General features: G+C 37.3%; 1 protein-coding gene across 2 annotated transcripts in view; it reads right to left on the reverse strand.

Moving 5' to 3' along the window:
- WIPI2 (WD repeat domain, phosphoinositide interacting 2) overlaps positions 1-18,977 on the reverse strand; it is a 38,916-nt gene that overhangs the window by 10,113 nt on the left and 9,826 nt on the right. For both annotated transcript variants that reach the window (XM_036741229.1, XM_036741230.1), the window contains exons 3-10: positions 14,338-14,507; positions 13,514-13,610; positions 11,699-11,796; positions 11,220-11,312; positions 10,312-10,382; positions 8,901-9,008; positions 7,265-7,429; positions 5,796-5,903 (exon numbers count right to left, since the gene is read on the reverse strand). In XM_036741229.1, the coding sequence (XP_036597124.1) occupies positions 5,796-5,903; positions 7,265-7,429; positions 8,901-9,008; positions 10,312-10,382; positions 11,220-11,312; positions 11,699-11,796; positions 13,514-13,610; positions 14,338-14,507 (910 nt within the window). The remainder of the gene's footprint in view (positions 1-5,795; positions 5,904-7,264; positions 7,430-8,900; positions 9,009-10,311; positions 10,383-11,219; positions 11,313-11,698; positions 11,797-13,513; positions 13,611-14,337; positions 14,508-18,977) is intronic.

The following is an 18,977-nucleotide window of genomic DNA, read 5'->3' on the forward strand; positions in this document are numbered from 1 at the left end:
TTTCTTCACAGAGGCCTTTCCTGGCCATCCCACTCCTTAAGCCTTCCCTTTGAGATGCCCCCTTCTATTTGCACTGTGTATATCCTTATATTCCTTGTATTAAAGAGTTTAATAAATGTGTGCTTACTGAACCAAGTAACTTCAAGCAATGTCACAAACTTTGCAGGTGGTGGAACCTGGACCTAGCCTCTCTTAATGATCTAACTCCCAACCCAACCACTCCGACCCCTTTCTCTTTGTTTGTATTCCTAGCACTTTGTACAATACTGAATGTTTGCTGATAGCCATCACTTGAAGTGTTGAGTTCATTCTCTCCAGGGACAGGGAGTGTGCCCTAATGATGCAGGATGTTTTTGTAACTGATCTTGCTGAACTTTCTCAGTAAATATTCCTCCATAAAAGATTTTTTTTTAAAAATTAAGTATAATCAAATTTTTGTAGACCAAGGCACTTAAGAACTAAGAAAATAAGAAAATGTTCATGCTGCCTTGCTTAAAGTAAGAATAAAGCAAGAGTACTGCTTTCTTTATTCCAATGCTTTGTACATAGGTTGTTTTTAAATTGAGTGAGTTGGGAGTGCTTCCAAATGTATGTGCTATGTATGGTTTCATCTGGAATCTTCCCAAGAAGCCTCTGGCATTCCTCCTTAATCTTAGTACCTTCCTTCTAAAGCGATCTAATATACTAGCTGCTTGCCATGTTCTCTGTCCCACTAGACTATGAACTTGACAACAAGAACCTATTTTTGCCTTTTTTGTAACCCTGGAGTTTAGCACATATTAGGTCCTTGAATACTTGACTGTAATAAAATATAACTGTGCCATAAAATGACAAAGGCAACTGATGCAGAATGAAGTAAGCAGAACTAGGACAATTTATATAACCTTATAAAAACAATTTTGAAAGACTTTAAAACTATGTTGCAATGAAAAGCCATGTTTCCAGTGCACTGAGATGAAACACACTACCCTATTATTCCAGACAGGTGATGGACTTACAATGGAAAACAAGAAAACTTTTTCAGACACAGTCATTGTGAGACTTTGTTCTGTTGGCCTGTGCGTAGTTATTAGGAGGGTTCTCTTTTTTTGAATAGCACAGTTGCAGGGATGGGAGGAAAAGAACAGTCCATTTGGATGGTCATCACAGTTTCATGCATCCTCTGGGGAAATTTCAGGTGTCCTTTTAGGATCATGTACGGTATAGACAATCTTGGTGATACTTTGGTGTGATCCATATAGACACACCTTGAGATTTTTGTCTGGATTTCCTATGTGTTTCAGAGCTCCCTAAGGAAAAAAAAAAACACTGGATAACCTATTTCTGGGACCACGAAGATTTGCTGTGCCCCCTTGTGGAAAGGCACCTGGAGATTGTCTGGACATCCAACTGGATTATCTAGGTGTTTCAGAGTTTCCTGGAAAAAATGCTGGGTGTCATTTTTCAGGAACCCAGTAGATTTTGCTGGGCAGACATCTAGTCAGATTCCCAAATGATATCAGTAGTCTGTAGAGAAAAGTTTAGTAGGAATCCACAAAAATTTTTTATAGGCTTAAATCCTGTGACTGGAGGACCAGACTAAGAGGAAACACCCCTCAGCAGAAGGAGTTTCCCAATCCCCACTGGAACCTGGACCTGTTTGCTGTAGCTCATTGTACTCAGTTGCTACACAAATCAATCTGTCACCTGAGGCTTAAGGAGTGACCCATAGTAAACCCTGCAATGATAACTTCACAAGGTCTAGGAAGCTCTGTTGGGACCAGTTTTCCTGCTATAATAAGAAACCTGATTTGTCTTTTGAGACTTTTGGCATTGGAAAGCTATTCTGAGCACCAAGGCAAGCTCTTGTTAAATACTAAGTAAGCAGTAACCTCTGATAAATACAACAAAAAGTTATTTGCTAAATCTGCCTATCTGCGGAAAACTGATTTCCTGTACACGTGGGACAATTCTATACCATGAACTTTGTTATGAGAAATGGAAATGAAGGCACACAGCATTTATTAACCACCCGTCAATGGGGGAATAACTAAACTGATTAGTGTATTAACGTAATAGATTATTGTTCTGTAACAAAATGTCCAAATGGATGGTTTCACAGAAACCTGGTCAACAGTGAACAGCACTAGTAACACTGTAAAGACGATTTCAAAAGACTGATCAATGATTACTATTACAGAGGACACCGCAATGACGAAGCAGGCTCCTGACAAAAGTGATGGATTCAAGTTGCAGAATGATACATGGTCTGTGTCTGAAAGACCATGTAGGAATTTGTTATGCTCATTAATGCAATGCATATTTTACATAAATTCTTTGGTTTTTTTCCCCTGAACTGTTGGGGGGAAGGGGTGGAGGGAAAAGGGGAACTAGGGTTTGGGTTGCAAAAAAGGTTGTAGTTTCCTGAAGCTAGTTAAAAGAGTACCTTTTTATTTTTCTCAGGAAGCAAAAATCCAACTTCTCACCAACCTTACCCCCACAATTGAAAATAAAACCAAAATCAAATATTACAAACATGTATGACTAAGCAAAAAAAAAAATTCCCCATTGGTTAGATCCAAAAAAATTGTTTCTTTCTGCCCATCTTTCACTATCAGAAGGTAGGTACCTTGGCTCAGATAATGAACATTGTCTGTACTATACCATTTGTCACTGTTTATGACTGTTCTCCTGGTTCTGCTCACTCCACTCACTCTACATCAGTTATTATCTTCCCAGCTTTCCTGGAAACCATTCCCTCCATTATTGTGCAGTAGTTAGAAAACTTTTCTCATTTATATACTGTAACTTGTTCATTCTCCAATTTATGTAAACTTCTTCAGATTCCCATTCTTTGCCACCTCACAAAGGGCCATTTTTGTACATCCTTAAGGGCTTGTTTTGCTTAGGACTAATCCTAGTCTCTATTTTCCCCTCCCCTTTTCCTTCTATCTCACTATTGAATAAAATGTACTTCTGCACCCAACAGTATGTATGCGTCTGTATTCTTTCCTTTGAGGATGCTCTCCCTACCCGCTCATGTGAATAGATGTCTACGTTCCCACTCTAATGAAATAATTTTCCTTAACCTTCCTTCCTCTTCCCTTGAAGGGTATTCTTCTTTCCCTTTTTCCATTCTTCTCCTAAGATCATTAAGACATAACACAACCACTTCCAGGCCTTGGGAAGAATCACTTTCTTTGTCCCCATATTTGAAAGTGGCCATTTTTTTTGGAGGGGGGAAGGCAGGGCAACTGGGGTTAAGTGACTCGCCCAAGGTCACACAGCTAGTGTGTCGAGTGTCTGAGGCCAGATTTGAACTCAGGTCCTCCTGACTCTCTACTCACTGTGCCACCTAGCTGCCCCGTGGCCATTTACTCTTGTGTTCTTGTTGTTCATTCATGCCATTCAAGGTTAATTTTCCCTCTGTGGCAACATAATCAGTTTTGTTTAAGTCTACATCCTTTGCCTTCTGGAATATATTCCCAGTTTTCTGCTCTTTTAGAGTTATGGCTGCTAAATCACCTATGATCCTGACTGTGGATCCTCCGTATATGAATTCCTTCTTTCTGGCTACTTGCATTATTTGACTCAGAAATTCTGAAATTTTCCTATAATGTTCCTGAAAGTTTTCATTTCGGAGTTTTTCAAGAAATGACTAGTAGCTTCCTTTGTTTCCACTTTTCCCACTGATTCTAAGAAATCTATGCAGATTTATTTCTAGGTTACTTTTTTGGTCTCAGCATTCAGATGGTCCAGTGGTTAAGTTTTTTCTCCTCAATCCATTTTCCAAATCAGTTGTTTTTGCTATGACACCTTATATTTTCTTCTTTTAGTCTTGATTTTTTTTTTAATTTCTTGTTACCTCATATAGTCAGTGGCTTCTATTTAGTCCATTCTAATTTTCAGGCAGTGTGTTGCTTAGGCAAGGTTTTGTACCTCTGGGGGCAAGTTGTTCATTTCTTTTCCAATTCTTTATTCTGATGTTTTCACTTAATTTGCTTCATTTCTTCCAGGCATTCTAGTTGTTTGTGCCCAAGCTGTACTTTCTCAAAGGCTTGTAGAAGTTTCAGGGTCATTCTCTTTTTCTGTTGTGTCTTGAGTACCCATACTACCATAATAGTTACTTATGGCCGGGTTCTTGTTTACTTGTTCTTCCAGGTTACATTTGTTTGAAGGAGTTTGTTTGGCTTTTTGGTGGGTGGAAGCTCATTTTACAGCTCCCTTTACCTCCATCATCTTGGTTCCACTTCATGCCCTTTCACTGGTGAATGAATATCTGAGATGATATAGTCCAGGTTATGAACTTTTAAGCTTCAAAAGGTGGGAAGAGCCACCAGAAGCCCATCAAGTGTAGTACACAGAAGTCTGCTGACAGTCACAGTAGCTGACTCCAGTGAGATGCCAGCCCCGAAGAGCTACCTGCCTGACCAACCCCAGAAGAGGGTCAACAAAGCCTGTATTTTTGAAATGCACAAAACTGAAGACCAGGAGGAATCACAAACAGGGAGGACAACACAATGAATTTATTATATACTTGAAAAAAGAAAAGTAGATAACAGATATTCACAGTATCATGACAATTTTCAGGATAAAAATTACATCTGTGATTCTTAAAAAAATCTGTCACACTGACTCTTTCCTGTATGGCATTAGGGAAGCAAATGAAAGAACCACCACCTCTCTAGCACCCTATAGTACTGTTCTGAATAAGGACAATATATTCAAAATGCATCCCAGCCAGATGAGGATGGCAGGGTGGAGTAAGGGTGCAATGGGCAGACTGGCCAACGAGTGTTCAGTCCCTGGTGCAAATGCAATGATTCTGCTTGCTGGTAATCAATGTGGAGACCTGGGGAATTCAAATATTTCATGGAGCCCTGTCAGCACCTGTAGAGATATCCAGTAACTGATCTGGCTGAACATGAACATGCGGTGCTCCTTCTGTTGGCCCTATGTAGTCTTTCCTGATCCTGAGTGAACATGAGATGAAACAGACCAGGTTATCTTATGAGCTTCAAAAGGTCATAGAACTACCAACGGTCCATAGAGTCTGCTGATAGTCACAAGAGCTGAGTCTGGTGAAGAGCCAGACTTTGAGGGAGCTACCTGCTTGGCCCAGCCCAGCAATAGCTAGCCTCAGTCACTGTGTCCTGCGAGCAAGGGAGCAACTCATTCATTAGTTATGTACCACTCAGAAGTGAATCTGCTAGGCTTCACTCCAATGACCCTGTACAGGGAAGTTTTGGTAATTCTTTCCTCCTATATTTCTTTGAAAAGAGGCTAAAAAACAAAACAAAACAAAAACAAGTGCACATCTTGAACTAAATGAAATTTTTATAAATCAAGACACATTTAAGACTTTCCACTAATCAATAATTTTCATATGGGTTTGCTTAAAGTGAGAATCAATAAAGCAAGATCATTAATTCCAGGGCTCTGCATTTCCATGCAAAAGTGTAAAATTCAAAGCACAATGCTCTACTGGCAGCATATGATTTTAATGCTTTCACTGTCGAAGACGATCAATTTGCATTTTATTAAGACCTTAGGTATCAAGAACTGAGCTAGATTCTTGGGATACAAAGATAAAAATAAAACATATTATGACTTATCATAATAACACCAAGCTTCACTTGTTCAGGAAAGGCAAAAATCTAGAAAATGCAATGAATATTGTAAATATAGAAAATACTAGCACCTACTCTGTTGGACTGAAAGATGAACTTCTGTCCTCCCCTCTAACCACTTCTTGGAAAAAAAAAAACTTAAATGTGGGAGGAGGTGTACTTGTGAATTCAATTAGATAAACTTACTTGTGTTGTTTCATCAGTGTGCACTCCCCTCCTTCCTGAGGATCCAGGTTGTACATATACAAATATCCATCAGAAGCTCCCACTAATAATCGGGGAATCTTCTGAATTCTAGAGAGGAGAAAATGCAGAGGAGAAAATGAGCATTCCAACAACATGTTTCTTTCGAAACTAGAAGACTATGCTTAGCCTTATCAATATACCACAATAAGCTTACTGAATGACCCTGGATAGCTAAAAATGCTCTCCTACATTAACAGAGTGACATCAGGTCACAGATTTAGCACTGGAAGGGACACCTCAGAAGTTCCCTTATTTGCGAAGACCCAGAGAGGGTAAGGCAGTTGCCTATGGTCATATAGGCAGGATCTGAAACCAAGCCCTGACTCCAAATCCAGCCGCTTCTCCACTGTATCTCAAAAGAATACTAGTTAACTAAGATTTCTTCTATCAGTAACAGTAATTACAGTTTGTGTGAGGAAACATACAATTTTAAATGAGATCAAAACAAAACTGTAAAACTCCTATTAAAAAAACCTCCAACTTCTCATCTTTAAATATGCGTATTTTAACTCTGACCTTGCCAAATATAAAGAAAATGAAAACTAAAATTGTTAGTAGGGAGTCTGGAAAACAAAAATGAATACTGAATAATGACGACCAAGCTTGGTAGTTCAGAAAGGAGTTACATCTCCTTACATTCACTGCTTAGCTTATGGCATACTGCTAAATACAGACAATGTGGTTAGTTGTTTTTTTTTTAAATCTTTGTTACCAGGGATGGGTAATATCCCATCCTACGTAGGGGAAAGGTGAAAAAAAAGGAGTGAATAAAAAAGGGCATTGAGAAAAATGAGCTAATTTTAAAAAAACCATTTGGAGTGCAAAGAGGAGGAATCTGGTTAAACACCTTCAGACTCTAGGAGCATACATAATCAAAATGTAAAAGGTCATCTTTTTATTCACCTACAGCTACTTAAATCCAGGGCATTCTATGACTGGGTACTCAGCACACAACTGAAATTTTTAAAACTAATAAATACTAATGAGTAAATTTCAATGAGTGTTGAAGATACACCTAAGAACTTTGGTTCAACTTTTTTCAGATCAAGGTGGTTGTTCCAATAATTCTTTGAATACTTTTCCTTAGTGCAATTAGAGGATCCTATTGTCACTCAAAGGGTTCCTTATCAGGTGGTACAAGATAATAGTGGTAAGAGTTATTTTCATACTGCTTTAAAGTTTGCAGACGGTAAACCCTGTGACAGCAGGTATTTACAAACTAATTTTTAAGCCATTTCACATGAGGAAATGTGCTCAGAGAGGTTATACGCTCCCACTCACAACTATCAAGCCAACTTCAACTGTGCAGCTGGACCACGATCATTTTAGACAACTTGGGGCAGGAACTCCTTGCTATTCAATATAAACATTGCAAATCAGATTATGCAAACACCATTCACCATACTCACGTGGCAAGTGAACAGATATTTTTGTGACCACAGAACGGTAGTCGGACAGTAGCAAATGCTCTACCCTGGTTAAACATTTCTGTTACTTGAGAGGGCAGATAGCTGGTAGAGGCCATAAGCACTTTCCCAAAGTAACCAGTCCAGGTAGTGGGTTCCTCCTGAGGTCTAGAAAAAACAAGAGTGTCAATTTTCTTGATTTGCCTCATAAAAATCCTCCAGAAATAGAATAAACTATTCTTTATGAATTCAATTTCTACTTCCTCATCAATATTAGCCTGTGAAGCTTGAACTACCTTCCATTCCTAAATCAAGAAAGAAGTTAAGTGTAATGCTCTCTGAAGGAAAAAAGGTCTCCTAAGCAACTCTGTAGCACCATACATAATGTACAATTATTTAATATAGTTCTATTTCATTTTAAAGATATGGATGTCAATGCCAAATACAGGCACAAAAACTTCGTACAATATTAGGAGATAAGTGCATATGTATGTCATATAAACAAACGAGAAATTTTATTTCAAAAAAAAAATGTATTTCCTGATTGTAAAGCAACTTCACAAAGGCATTTTAAAAGGAAGCGACACCACAGGCCAGCCTAATTTGACAGTTACTCTAAAGCAGGGCTGTCCAACCTTAGGTTTTTTTTGAAACAATAGACAATATATTTTGATTTGCTATTTTAGTGAGAGCTCCATAGTAGCTCACCTTTGGTTTACTAAAGCATTTATGTAAATTTCTATGCTTGTAGGCTGCATGCCAAAATACGTCCCTGCTCTAAAGTATCTCTCATAGCAAACTACAATTGGAATACTATGCTAACATCCTGGGCATCATACTTTAGGAAGGATACTAATAAGCCTGAGAAGGACAAGAGGGTAACCATGACTGACTGACAACTGGAGAGGATTCAGGTGGCTGTCTTTACATACTTGAAAGGCTGTTGTCTGTCATGTGGATGAGCTGAAAGGGACCTCAGAGGCTAGGATCTAGTCTCTCCTTTTTCAGATGAAAAAAACTGAGAATGAGAGAGACTAAGTGACTCGCCTACAGTCACACAGGCTGTAAACATCAGAAGGGGATCTGACTCCAAAGTCTGTTTTTTTATCCCAAAAGTTAAAAGAGAAGAGGTAGAAATTACAAAGTGGCAAATTAAGGCTTAACTACAGGAAAAACTTTTGGAGCTACCCAAAAGAAGAATCGAGTTGTTTAATGAGGTAATGTTCAACCAAAAGCTAGATGACCACTTACTTGGTGGAAAGGATTATTTTTTTTGGGGGGGGGGGGGGGGGGAAGGGTGAGAGCGCAAAAAAGGAAAGAAGGGGCAAGAATCTACTATGTACCAGATACCTTATTTGATTCTCACAACAACCCTGGTAAGTAGGTTGCTATTATGATCTCATTTTACAGGTGAGGAAACGCAAACAGTTAAGTGACTTGCCCAGGGACACAGATAGTAAGGGTCTCAGGCCAGATGGAACACAGGTCTTCCTGACACCAGGTCCAGCCCTCCAGCCACCATGCCATCTAGTTGTCTAAATGGTTTCTATCTCTTATCAACTCTAAAATTCTCTTCTCCAATAAGAAGCAATCCATTCCCAAGCTTATGTAGTTTCTAAATTCTAATATTCTGACTCACTTTTCTTTCACAGTCTCAAGTTTGAAGATGTGCACTGTTTCAGTGTTACTGGATGCAGAGAGGAACATTCCATCCATGCTGAAGGCCAAAGAGCAAATGCTTACACACCTGGAGAGGAGAGTTTATCAAGTTAAGACAAAATTTAACTCTCTAATAAAACAGAAAGGTCACTAGTAAATATTAAATATCTGCTTAGATATGACTATGATGACAAAACATTTACTATAACAGGATATTTGGCATTCTCATTCCGTCTGGCTTTTTTTCTCATGAAGTAGGGGGTTAAAAAAAAGCAATCTGTAAAATACCCCATCACAATGAATTAATTTTCAAGTAAGACTGCTTTTTATTAACCCCAAATTCCTTATGTTGAATACAGAAATCTATAAGGAAGGAAAAGGAACATTTATAAGCACATTCTAAGTACTAAGCACTTTATAGAAACTGAGGCAAAGGCTGAATGACTTGCGGGGGGGGGGGGGGTCACATGGTCACATGTCAATTAATTGTAGCCAAAAAGAATAATTTATTTTCACTCAATTAGCAAGGCCAAGAGGATTATGTTCTATTTATAATAAGGTCTCATCATTATGCTGATCTGGGGTCATATTCACATTTTGGATCAATTACTTCAGAACCACTGATGAGTGGCAGAATCAGAGTTCTAGTTCAAGGGCTATAAACAGTAATCTGAACTTGAAACTGAAACTAACCGGTTTAGATCCTTATACAAAATTTTTAATAAATCACATTCTTATTAGTAGAAGACACTAACCATTGGTTCAATGAAGCAGTGAAATCCTGAATCTAGTTAACTAAGCAATTGTGATCAAGTTATTGTCCTCTCTGAAGATTTCTCCACTTGTAAAGAAGTATATTTGCTATTTATACTTACAGTACTATTTGCTACTTAGCATGGTACAAGACCCGTGATTTCATTAACTTAGGGAGCTGCACCAATGCAGGCTGGCACCTTTTCTGCCTCCTAGTCTGTAGAGAGTTGCCTAGAGCACTGAGAAGCTAGGTAACTAGGCCAGAGTCACATGACCTGTCTACGTCCAACGTAGGTCATGTCCAGGTCTTCTTGGCCAGCTCATGCTGTGGACACAATTTTAAAAGTTTTCCAACAGCAAGTGGAATCCTTTTGTTAAAACTGAAAATTAACTAGGCAATAAAATTCATATTTATTCTAGGAGGGGAAATGTAGGGGTCAACTAGTCAAAACTCTTCCAGGTTCATGTGGTTCCACACAAATCATCCCAGATTTAAATTAACTGAATCCACTGCTGGAAATCCTTTTCATATGTAACAAACTCTTGTTGTAGTTTAAACCTATTTCCACTTTTCAGGCATAGGAAATTATCTACAACTGAAATTCAAATATATCTTAAAGCATTTCCAAGAAATTTACCTCTTTACTCCTCTCCGGAACTCAAAGATTTTCTGTCCTTCTGGGATGGAAAATACTCTAATCACAGTTCCCTATGATAGGAAAAAGAAAAAATAATCTAGATAAACTGTTAACTATAGGTAACGTAAGAAACAAGAAAAATAGAAACATGGGAAAACAGGAAAACAGCGTATCACCATAAGTAATACCACATAAAGGGAAGGAACCTCTAAATCCCTCAAAATTCAAAGAATTCTGTGTAACTATTAGTGACCAAGGTTGAAAAAGCACTGTCTCTTTTCTTCAGTGCTAGGGGACTATGTGATGTGGATCACCATTGAACTAGTTGATGTTAATTGGGCCAACTTCTTCCTATTCTTTATTCTTTGTTATAAAAGACAGCTCTCTAGGTAGTGAGGAAAGGATGTATCAGGAAATGAAGATGAACAAAAGACAAGAATTTAATTAAAGAAAAGGAGGCTCAATAAGAATTGTGGGTTATTCCCAGCCAGGCTCTATCACTGCGCCAGGGGGAAAGAAGGATGAGGTTATAGTTAACCGTATTTTCCTTGTGGCCTCACTGTAAGAAGAGACAGCTTAAAAATAAATGAAAAGTATTTTGAAACAAAGTAAATTTCATTTAATGTGTAGGAGTTGTTTGCTCTGATCTACTTAACAGCTCAAAGCCTTTGCAATGATTGAAAATACCCCTCCTTTTCTACCTGTCTGTGATGTGACTCATCTAAATTTAGTTCTATAAATATGCAACAGATGTTAAAATTACGTTCAAGGGACCACAATCACAGCCAAACAATTGACTTATCTTTTCTTCTTTTGTAATGTTTACATGGAAATATGATGGGCTATATGAATGGTATTGCCAAAAACCTTAAATGAAATCTTCTGACCTACAGTAAATTATGACCTACCTTCTCAGAAGCAGTGGCAAGTTTGGTACCACTTGCATCAAAAGCCAGGGCTGCTAAGGGACTATCATGAGCTGGAATCATATTAGCAGCCCTCTGTAAAAGTGTAAGAAGAAATAAAATGTGAGTTATCGAGCAAGAAATTACAATTCATCAGTTATGCGCTAGAAATACAGATTAGTTACTGCTAAAATGCTAATACAGTTAATGAAAATATTACATCGATTTGCATCTTAAAGGGCAAAACTGCTTTATTGAAGATTTCTACAACGTTAAGCAATGGAAAATAGATACCTATGAACTGAATCACCATATGGCAATGAGACAAAAAACAGCAGAAGATAAAGAGCTGCCTCAGATCTCACAGATCACATTAACAGCAAAAAAGGCCTACTCTACAACAATTCTAGAAAACTTAGGTTTCCAAAAACTCCCCAAGTGCATTCAAATTTTCTCATCATATTTTAAAAAGGGAAACTCACCAAATTAATGGTGTCGAAGACTTGTACTTCCCCAATAGTTGCACTCCCAGGATAAGCCAGATAACAATTATCATTGTTTATTGACAGTGCACACAAACCTGTGAAAAATACAGAGGACCAGTGGTTAAGGGAAGAAAAAAGACTTAAGAATTTTTTTCTCTTTCATTTAAAAGATGAACTTAAAAAACACTAGACATAGTATTGAAAATTTTAGCAATTTACTTCACTTCCAACACTTACTCATTTGATACCTAAACAAGCAGTAGGCAACTGAATAACTGATTCAAATTTACCAAAATTATAAGGCCAAGACAGTCACTTTAAGTCCTTAAATGATTATGAACAGTTTGAGGACTTGAATTTGAACTGTTATCCCCATAAAAAAGGAAAACTGAGTTTTTTTTAAAGTGAGGTTTTATACTACTTTTTACCATTTGGCCAATTGCGTTTTGAAGAAGTTTATTTTCTTTAATATTTTTTGTGCCTCTTTTACCAAGCTGTTAATTCTATTTCCATAATTTTTTTGCATTGTCCTTCTCTCCAATTTTCCCACTACTGTTATTGGTTTCTAAAATCAATTTTTGCTTTAAAAAAATCTCTAACTCTTCTAGGACTTCTTGTTGAACTTGTGTCCAATCTGTATTTTTCTTTGAGGCTTTCCTCGTAGATGTTTTCAAGTCACTGTCCTCTGAGTTTGTCTCAAGTTTCCCTATCACTATGGAAGTTTTTTATGACCAATTTGTTTTTGTTATTGCTTGCTCATTTTCCAGCCTACTTTTTGACTCACTCTCTGGAGATTGGGGGTGGGGGGGGTGGAGGTGCAGGAGGGGAGTGAGAGTATCAGGCCCGAGTTTCTGTCACTTATGACCTTTTGCTGCTTTCATAACTAAGTTTTCAGCGCTTCCAATATGGCATGACTCAGTAACAAGTCTCCTCACTACCCTCCTGGTTTGAGCTCTGGTCCTTACTCATGACCTTTCTCTGCCCTGGAACTGTGATCCAGAACTGGTTACTGGGTGACATAGGGGCCAGATGGCACCTGTTCCTGCTCCCAATGTGAACACAGGAGTCTCCTGGAATCTCTGTCCAGGTGTTCAATCGCTTTACCATCCTTGGCATTGTTGGGCTGCTCCTGCATGCTGCTGTTACAGCCTTAGCCAGGTATTACTAACATGCTGGTGTTGCTTGCTCTGGCCTAGCCCCCACCCCATTGTCTGCAGACCTTTTTCTGTCTTCCTAAGCTACTGTAAGCTGGAAAAATCACTCACTGTGACTTTTAATTGGCTTTCCTGCCCAGAATTCAGTTTGATAGTTTAGGTTGTTTGGAAGGGGTATGTTGAGAGAGCAAAATGCTTTCAGGCCACAATCTTTACTCTACCAAAAGGACAATTATTTATGCCTCATTTCCACACACATCATTTAAGGTGATAATAAAACATTTATATACTGCTTTCCAGTTTACAAAGTACTTGGCTTTCCAGATTCTCATTTGGTCCTCAGAGCAACCCTTTGGGGAAGATACAATAGACATGGTCTTCTGCATTTTACAGATGAAGAAACAGCCTGAGAGAGGAGGGATCTGAACTCAGATCTTCCTGATTTCATGTCTGCTCTACAGTCACTAAACCATTATGCCTCTTAAAATTACTTAAGAAATCCAGTGTAGTTAGAATATCTCCTACCTGCAATTTCCTAAAATAATTGAAAGGCAACTACAAAGATACATAATGGGAACTAAATATTTCAAAGTATTTTGAATTTCCAACAAAAAGACTAATACACAAGTATTACTTTTCTTTTTACCAGTGAATTTACCTGCAGGGTTAGGGGGAGTTTCCCTGATTGTATGCAGTACCTTCATATCACGAATATTGTGTATGTACAGACATTCTTCTAGGCATACTATCAACCTCTAAAGGATGAAATGAAAAAAAAAAAGATTATCATATAACTATCTGAAATGTTAGGATCATTTAAATATGCATTTTTATTACATAATATTTATTACATAATAATTACTTCACCTGTATCTCAGAGTACTTAAGATTCCTCTAACAAAAGTATTTATTCTACAGCCAGCTGCACAATTATCCTTCCCCTATACTAAACCCCATTCTATGAACAGAAAGCTTTTAGGGATCTTTAGGGATAGCCCTTTCCCTGACAATGCACTTATTCACTAAGCAAACAGAAGCTGTGTAGGGAAGTCACATAAAACCAAATCAAAAAAGATTAAGGTTCTCCTATGTACAGAAGACATTAAGGGATATAAACAAGATTGAGCTAAAGTTTCTGCTCTCTAGGAACAAAGGAACTGGCCAGGGAAACCAAGACTTAAGTATATAAAATGCTAACAACTAAATAATGGTTCAAAACAAGAGTGGAAGAGATGTCACAAGGATATGCAATCGTGTGATGAGCTGAGAAACAAAAGGAAGGTGGAGAATGGCAAGGTATGTTTAGGAGACAGTGAATAAATTTGTTGAAGTAGAGGATTCATGAAGGCAACTATGAAGGCCTGTGAATAAAGGAGTTTGACCCACATTCTGTAGGAAATGGGAAACCATTGATACATGCACAAAAACAAAAGACTTGGATACATTTATTTCATTCTTATTTTTCACAGGCTGTTAACTTACCTGCCTATTCAATTTGACTGCCAATATGGTATTGGAATAGCTATAATTGCATATTTCAGTCCCCTTCTTAAAGTGGCAGACTTTTAGCTTTCGTGGAGCTTTGAGGCTAACAATAGCCACGAGGCTACTTGAAAACAATCTTTCCACAATACATACATCTTCGGTATCAGCTGGAATAGAAGCACAAAAGTTGTAGGAATCCATATTAGTACATATCACAACAAGTCAACTCAAAAAGGTAACTCAATCCTTTATAATCAAACATCCTACCTGGAGCAGAAAGACTCCTCCTGGCAAGTAAACCTAAAAGACTACAGTAAGTTTTCCTGTCTTATAGTTAATTTTGGGCCTCAAGAATGAGTCTGTTATGAATAAGGATATTTATACAAACCCAGATGTACAAAGAAGATAAAATCAGGAATAATCATTTGCTTTAACTGGAAAGTTTCTCCCCTGCATCTAAAATAGTTCAATTTAGAAATATTTAATTTATATCTTCTAAGGAGCATATCTATATCATAAAAGTATGTAGATTAAGGTGCTATAATTTACCATTCAATTAAAAAAATCTCAAGTCACTACATTATATATATATATATTCCAATAGCAAGGTGCTATTATGAAAATTTACTTAAAAGATTCACCTCTCATCTAAACTTTCATAGTTAATAGACAAAATTAAAGGAAAATGAATTAATCTTGTATTTCATGGGATAAAGTAGAAGAAAGTAAACCACACATGGATTCTTAGATACTTTACTGCATATTATTCTCAATTTTGACATCCAGTGCCCTGGACTGTAGATAGACAATACATGCTGAAAAAGCTAACAAAAGCATATTTACAGAATGTAAATTCAATCATGCAGAAGGGCATGATGGGAAAAGGCGCTAGACTAAAAGTAGGGAGATTGGGTTCTGGCTCTACTAACTAGCTGTATGACCTTGATCAAGCCTTTCTAGCTCTCAGTGTCAATCAGTAAATTTGGACACTGGCAAATTAAAGGTTTGAGTCATGGATCCTTCTAGCAGTCTGACAAATCCTAAGGACTTTGCTTTCTCAGAATAAAGTTCTGAAAATTCACAGACCCCAAGTTAATAACTCCAGCACCAGTCATTCCCAGCCCTGAATTTTTAATGCTGCATGACTTCTGAGATCCCTTCTAGTGTTAAAATTCTATTATTCTGAATGTGCCCCTAATTATAACGTGTGTGTGTTTGTTATATCTTATGGGAGCAGAAAAAATTTAATCTACAAATCAGATGATATTTAACCAATTCTTTTCTATAGAATTCTTATTTGATATAACTTCATAATTTAGAGAGTAGTAATGAGTCCTGTTTGAAGCAAAAATGTAACAGAGCAAGCAAAAAGATAAAGCTATCAGTTCTAGTCTAGAAATAAACTTTATAAAGTTTAAGACAGTGAGCTGAATGACAAAAGCCATCAGCTCAAAGTCACCCTAGGCTGTTAGGAACTTCAGAATGGATGAGGGAGGAATGGTAGGAATGAGAAAACAATGAGATTTCAGTATGCAAAGATTTCAGTTTTAAGAGAAAGAAGTAGTACTGGGACAGCACGGAACAAGATGTATGAACTGAATGTAGGTGTGAATATACTAATGTGCCAGGCAAACAAATGGCCTACATGCTGGTTCATAGATTATGTGGGGAACAAGTAGAAGAGCCAGGAGAGTGGTATAAGGGTAGAATGAACCTGGAAATTTGTGATCAAGCTAGGTCAAAGAGAGAAGGCAGCCAGGGATAAGGTGATATAGATTTGAAGCCTAGGAAATTCATTCTTATTGAAAAGCAAAAACCAAGAATGTACCTAGAGACTAGGGTCTCAGCTCAATGAACTGAGCAAGATAAGTATCCAGAAAATAAAAAGTAAACTTTTTTTGTGGACAGAAGCCAAGAGTAGTTTTGGCCTAAACAACCCAGAGATAAGTACAGAAAAGGATCATCCTCTCTCAGGAACTAAAGGAAATGACTTGGATTTAAACTACAAAGTAGAAGGGTGAAACAGCAGGAACACTCACTAGCTGTGTGACCCTAGGCAAGTCACTTAATCTCTGTTTGCCTTATTCCACAGGAGGAGAAAATGGCAAACTACTCCAGTATCTTCGCCAAGAAAACATCATACAGGGTAACAGACATTGCTGAACATCATGTACTCAGGTAACTAGGTGTCAATAACAAGCTATGGGAAGCATATAAGACAATCTGTGCTCTGGAACTTATGATCTAGTCATAGAGACATGCCTAAATGCATTAATAGTGAATATTATAACATGGTATATAATATGCTGAAATGTGTGTGGTACAAACCACACAGGGAGTGATCTATGGGAACTACAGCAAAATCCAATTCAGTTGTGTAACTTGTGGAAAGCAACCAGAACTGATCAGTATCTCTGATGCTTACAAGGTGATTTCAAATATGAATCTATTCATAAAACTTCAGGGTTCTTGAAATCTCAATCTTTCTACAGATGTACTTAGAATATAACTGAACCAATTTATACTATCTACCAAGAAATTTTCAAGAAGGCATCTATTTTATTATAAAGCAATGTGCACCCTTGTATTAGATTTGTTGGTAATTCTATTGCATCTGTTCAACAAGCTCTTTTAACATTTCAATTTATTGTCACTGCACTGCAATGAACAGTACATCAATTATACAGCTGTAGCAATCACTTCCTAATTCTAAAAAAAAAAAAAGCCAGAATGCCTAAAATGCCCTATTACTGAACAAGCATTAACGGTCAGAATTCTAGAGAGTGAAATTGAAGGCAAAAGAAAGAGAAGCAGAGGGGCAGCTAGGTGGCGAAGTGAGTAGAGCGCTGGCCCTGGATTCGGGAGGACCTGAGTTCTAATCAGGCCTCAGACACTTGACACACGTAGCTGTGTGATTTTGGGCAAGTCACTTAACCCCAACTGCTTGTCCTTCCCCCCTGCAAAAAAAAGAAAGAGAAGCACAAAGTGATTACTCTAAATGGCACATTACCAAAATACCAGGATCAGTAACTCTTCTTGCTAATCACACATTGGTTCAAATACAAACAGCACATGAAATCTTACTTTTACAATTCAGGGGGTGACATTTGCCAGAAATGAAACAGTGTTTTTCCTTGTCTAAAAAGTTGGGCCCTACTTCGCTTTAGGTATAAAAATGTTTCTCTACTCTGCTGTTCCCTTGTATGGTACTGCTTACAACAGAAAGCATTATCTCCCATACTGAAGCAGGGAAAGAGAAAGAATAAATATCATATCATGATGCACATCCATCAGAAGCCTTGACTAGTTCTCGAGCTGTAAATAAATACCTGCCATTCCATTGTAAAAGACTGGGAAAATAGACAAGTTACTTGAGTTTCCTACATAAAATCCATTATTACATATTAAATCTATTTTCAGTACAATGAAAAGCTTGTCAGATAGGAAGGACACTCTCAAAAATGCTTTTCCTCAAGGCTTTGGATGCATCTGTTGGTCTGAGAACACAATTGATAACAGTTCTTCAAATCTAAATTGCTATTACAATTAGCTAAGCGAGAAACTGATAGAGGGAAAGTTCAATTCCTTACTGCAATACATCTCCAGACTCAAAACAACCTCTAGTACCTTATATTTCTGCCTCAGCAAAGAAAGTTTATGAACATTTGGCTTCAGACATGGAGATGATTTACATAGGGAATATTTTCTTAGATTGGAAACAACTAAGAATTCAAAGTAAAATACATGCAAGGAATACACTCATTTCTAAGTCACTCGTTTTGACATCCAACTTATCTATATGTTTAAAGGGTATCAAATAAGATGGATTCTGATTTTTACTCTGCTACTGAGTGATTACTTTAAATACAAAACTATTTGCCTTAGGAGTTCACTAAATCACAATATTCCTATATATATATATACACACATGCCTATGGTAAGTGAAGAGAGATGTGATTCGCTAAGTCTGAACTAAATCCTAAAACAGAAAAAAATATGCTTTGTTCCTGGCTTCTTTATAGGAGAGGCTGGGAAGCAATAATGAAATCATTTCCAGAAACTAATATCTTCTAAAGGACAGGGAAAAAAGGATAGTGTTCTTAACGTTCTAAATAAAAAAGGATTTAATATCTACAAATAACATAAATAAGAGCAAAGCATTCAGTAAGTAAAGCTACAGAACAATTGTTCTTTGATCATTTTTCCTTTAAAGCTAAATAGTCATCTTTAACCCAACCTCACCAGGTCAATCTGTAAAACATGAAATCTATTCTTTGGCTTAACATGCTATCAAATTACCAGTTCAATTTTTGTTTTATCAGAAATATCTGAGTGGAGGAAGAATAAAGAAGTGCCCCAATAGCAACAACATAAATGTAATTCAAGAGAAATAAGTCATTAAATTGGTCAATTTGAGAGACAATGAAGAACAAAATTAGCCATTTGCTAATCTAGTGTTTTAAGGAATAAAAGTGAAGTTTCTCAGATTACTCTGCCAAGAAGTTTCCCTTTCAAAGCAGCAACACTGCAACAGCATGGTTAGGAAACATCTAAATGTGCATTTCATCTTTTTTACCCACCAGGAAAATTACTGTTCATAATTAAAGTAAATCCATTACATGTCATGAGCTCCTGAT

The sequence above is a fragment of the Trichosurus vulpecula genome, chromosome 1, assembly GCF_011100635.1.
Source record: "Trichosurus vulpecula isolate mTriVul1 chromosome 1, mTriVul1.pri, whole genome shotgun sequence".
Lineage (NCBI taxonomy): Eukaryota > Metazoa > Chordata > Mammalia > Diprotodontia > Phalangeridae > Trichosurus > Trichosurus vulpecula.